The sequence below is a fragment of the Penaeus japonicus genome, unplaced genomic scaffold (genome assembly GCF_977035675.1).
Source record: "Penaeus japonicus unplaced genomic scaffold, GWHDUDI00000001_assembly GWHDUDI00000041, whole genome shotgun sequence".
Lineage (NCBI taxonomy): Eukaryota > Metazoa > Arthropoda > Malacostraca > Decapoda > Penaeidae > Penaeus > Penaeus japonicus.
The window spans coordinates 10,395,645-10,398,144 of record NW_028234443.1 but is presented as its reverse complement, the minus strand read 5'-3'; the positions used below and the strand labels follow the sequence as shown (position 1 = coordinate 10,398,144).

Below are 2,500 nucleotides of genomic sequence, written 5' to 3'. Positions count from 1 at the left end.
GCTGCAATGGCCGTCTAACTCTGGGACTACCTGAGGGGGCGGAACGGCGGGAGGAGTAAGGTAGGAGATGACTGTCTGTTTGTCTGTCTGTTTCTATATCTATCTGTTTATCTTTTTCTTTCCTTTCTCTCTCTCTCTTTATCTATATATATATGTCGCTCTTTCTCTATCTCTCTCTCTCTCTTTATCTTTATCTATATATATATGTCGCTCTTTCTCTATCTCTCTTTCTCTCTCTCTCTATCTGTCGCTCTCTCTCTCTCTCTCTCTCTCTCTCTCTCTCTCTCTCTCTCTCTCTCTCTCTCTCTCTCTCTCTCTCTCCCTTTTTTGTCTCTTTCTTCTCCTCTCTCTTCCCTCTTTCTCTCTCTCTCTCTCTTCTTCCTCTCTCTCAACTCCTCCTCATATCACTCTATATATCTATATCTCATATATATATATATTATATTTATATATATAAATATACATATATATAATATATATATATATATATATATATATATTATATATATATGTATATATATATATATATTCCTCTCTCTCCCTCTCTCTTTCCCACCCACCCTCTCTCACTCCCTCTCTATCCCCCCTCCCTCTTTCTCTCCCTCTTTCTCTCCCAAAGTACCCTAATTACCCCATGGGCTCCGAACCGTAACCAAAGAAAGCAACATGGCACCCGCGCCAATACCCAGAACAAGACCTTTTATCCCTTACCAGATGGATGACCTGCTGGTTCTTCTTCCTCTCCTCGAGGGCGGCCTCCAAAGTATGCTCGCCGCCCACGTACACGCCCGCGAGAGTAGAGGCACAGGGCTCGCCGTAGAAGACCGAGCCGCCCGTATCTGTGAGAGCTGAGACCGCGAGGGTATAGATGGAGGACACGTAGCCATCTAGGTTACAGTTGTCTCCCTCGAGGCCGCCGTTACCGGACGCCCACACGTAGATCACGCCCTTGCCGTCTCGACCCTGGGTGGGTAAGGGGGGTGGGGGGTGAGAGGGGGTTGGTTCGAGAGTGGGTGGGAGGTGTGTGTTTATTTGTGTTTGTGTTTGTGTGTGGTTGTGGTTTTGTGTGTTTTTTTTTTTTTTTGTGTGTGTTTCTGTGTTTTGTGTGTTCTCTGATTGTGTGTGTATTCGTGCTTGCAACAATCATCCAACAACAATGAAAAGACTCCCTCCTTTAAGACCCCTCCCCCCCCTCCCCTCTGTACACAGCCTCAACACCGTACCTCCACGATGCCCTTTTGGAAGGCCTGCCTCCCGAACTTCCCCGGCCCCTCGACCTTGGTGCCGTCGTCCGTTGGTCCCCAGGAGGCGCTGAAGACGTCCACGACCTCGACATTTCGGGACAGCGCCGTCGCCTCCTGGATGTCGGTCACGGACCCGTCGACCAAGCGGACGCCTGAAGGGGAGAGGGACCGTTTGTGATAGATGTTTAACTATCTATTTTACTATCTACATACAAACACACACTCACGCACACACCCACAATATATATATATATATATATATATATGTGTGTGTGTGTGTGTGTGTAAGCGTGTGTTTGAACACATCCTTAGAGACGGGTTAGTTTTAAATTAGTTTTAGTATTAAATTCCAATCAAACTACTACTAACCCTAAAACCACCCAAGCCAAACAACCCCACAACCAAACCTCACCTCCCACTTTAGCCTCATAAGCAACCCCGACGCCACACACGTTGTTATTAGACACAGCGGCAATAGCGCCAGCACAGTAAGTCCCGTGGGAGTTGGTGTAATCGGCGTCCAGGCGCGGATTGGCGTCGTCTTGGTCCCTGCCGTCGCGAACCACCGAGAAACTGATGTCCTTGGCCTGTGTGGTAGACTTAGGTGAATCGGGTTTAGTGGGGAGGGTTGCCTGTGGGGTAAACTTATGTGAATTTGATTAATGGGAGTGGGATACTTATGTGAATTAGGTTTAGTGTGGAGTAGGTAGTGAAGGTTTGGATGTGTGGTATACTTATGTGAATTAGGTTTAGTGGGGAGGGGTTGGCTGTGTGGTATACTTATGTGAATCAGGTTAAGTAGTGAGTGTAGTTACATACGTATGAGAATTATACTCAAGGTGGCTGGGGATGATTTAAATTTCTTAGGGATGGGGTTGCGTTGATGCTCTTTGCCTGTGTGGTATACTTAGGTGAATAAAGTGCGGGGGTCGGAGCAGGGATAATTAAAACTTGATGGGGTTCTTCTGATGTGTTTTTCTTGGTGGTATATACTTAAGTGAATTAAGTGAACCTACTTTCAGTGAGGGTTGTGCCAGTGTGTTTGCCTAGGGGTATACGCTAGTGAATCAGATTACTTGGGTGATGATGTCCATTGATGTCCATTATGTAGTATAATTGTATGAATTTGACTTAATGGTGAATGGGGGATGATCCATACTTTCTTTGGGTTGGGGTTGTCATTTTGACCCCCCAAGGGAAAAAGAAAAATCGGGGACCTTCTCAAAATGAAGAAATAAGTCAATTAATGCATTAGA

The 2,500-nt window shown here is 46.0% G+C and overlaps 1 protein-coding gene across 1 annotated transcript in view; it reads right to left on the bottom strand.

Moving 5' to 3' along the window:
- LOC122254218 (furin-like protease kpc-1) overlaps positions 1-2,500 on the bottom strand; it is an 18,033-nt gene that overhangs the window by 3,384 nt on the left and 12,149 nt on the right. The window contains exons 7-10 of the mRNA XM_043017799.2: positions 1,657-1,831; positions 1,224-1,396; positions 712-963; positions 1-30 (exon numbers count right to left, since the gene is read on the bottom strand). The exon at positions 1-30 is cut by the window's left edge and continues 71 nt beyond it. Coding sequence (XP_042873733.2) covers positions 1-30; positions 712-963; positions 1,224-1,396; positions 1,657-1,831 — 630 coding nt within the window. The remainder of the gene's footprint in view (positions 31-711; positions 964-1,223; positions 1,397-1,656; positions 1,832-2,500) is intronic.